This window comes from Perkinsus marinus (genome assembly GCF_000006405.1).
Source record: "Perkinsus marinus ATCC 50983 genomic scaffold scf_1104296934282, whole genome shotgun sequence".
Taxonomy (NCBI): domain Eukaryota; phylum Perkinsozoa; order Perkinsida; family Perkinsidae; genus Perkinsus; species Perkinsus marinus.
In genome coordinates, this window is record NW_003214868.1 from 1 (window position 1) to 1,197 (window position 1,197).

General features: G+C 47.6%; 1 protein-coding gene across 1 annotated transcript; it reads left to right on the top strand.

The window, feature by feature from the left end:
• Positions 1-96: 96 nt before the first annotated feature.
• On the top strand, positions 97-1,070 carry Pmar_PMAR023495 (hypothetical protein; the record flags this gene model as incomplete). The annotated part of the gene is made up of 5 exons (XM_002784999.1): positions 97-150; positions 406-515; positions 565-641; positions 727-949; positions 991-1,070. Coding segments are annotated over 5 exons (543 nt in total), but the record flags the coding sequence as incomplete, so codon positions are not given.
• Positions 1,071-1,197: the final 127 nt, after the last annotated feature.

A 1,197-nucleotide genomic window follows, 5' to 3' on the forward strand; every position in this document is an offset into this window, starting at 1 on the left:
ATCATCAACACATATTGCATCCAATTTGTCTCATATTGAAAATGTAAATTCGTTTTTGCGTTCACGAAATATGAACAGGAAGAGCATCGACTCCTTTCCAGTGTCCTTTCTATCGTCTATGGCAACAAAATCGGAACCTAGGGACGAAGAGTAAGTACAATAACAGGCGTAAGAATACTACTCGGATGTTTTGAGCGGTAACATCTAGTGAACCAATTTTGAATCCCTCTAATGTTTATTGCGGCTTCGTGTTAGAAAAGATGTTGGCATTCCCCAGCTGAACTCAATGATATTCACACATGAATTTTCAAGGGAACGTACAGAAGCCGACAAGAATTTCCCACAATTTTCACAATTTTTCGTACAGTCACCAGCACACGTGGTCGACCATGTGCATATTTGCAGTTCGTTCAGGGATCCAACGCCGTCACCATCACCGCCTCCCTCGATCGTGGATACAGACCAGAGTTTGTTCGAGGGTGATAGATTCCGTCCCGCAAGGCTGTTCCCGATCGGTGAGTTACTCGGTAAGGTGTGCCCATTCGGTGTACGAATTGTCTTCAGGTTTGACCGTAGATGATCCAGTGAAAGCTGGGCTTGCTTGTCGGCAGACGAAACCGCGGTGGCGGAGGAGACCTGTGGTAAGTTGACTCAAAGCTGTCTTTTCACTACCGCTTGCCTCGTGGGGTTCATTCTTGACGGGCGTAAGAATGGATTATTTGTCAGTTACAAGCGAATGGCCTCACGACCTACCACTGGGAGAAGATACCAGAAGTCGAGCAGGAGGCGAACGCGCAGAATCCCGAAGTTCGAGAAAATGCTGGGGCTACTGCCGAACTCCCTGTAAAGAAGGCGAAGCCATTCATGGGAGAAGAAGGACTCATGCCTGACGTCTTGGACCAGAAAATTTGGGTCAAAATAAAGGAGGATGTTGAGAAGCGTTTTAAATGTAATCATATGCTTAGTGATTATTTGGACGATTTTCATCAGGTACCTGTACACACCGTACAACTACAACGAAGCCCCTCTTCACTCAAGAGGAGTGCCAATACCTCCTCGAGGCTGCAAAGGTCTATGGTGGTCACGAGCGGTGGCCAGTAGTGGTTGACCGTTGGGTCACACGGTGTGACTCTGACCTCAACTCCAATCACTGTGAGTCACCAGCCGCGTCCTGTGATTGTGGAACTTTCCGCTGTC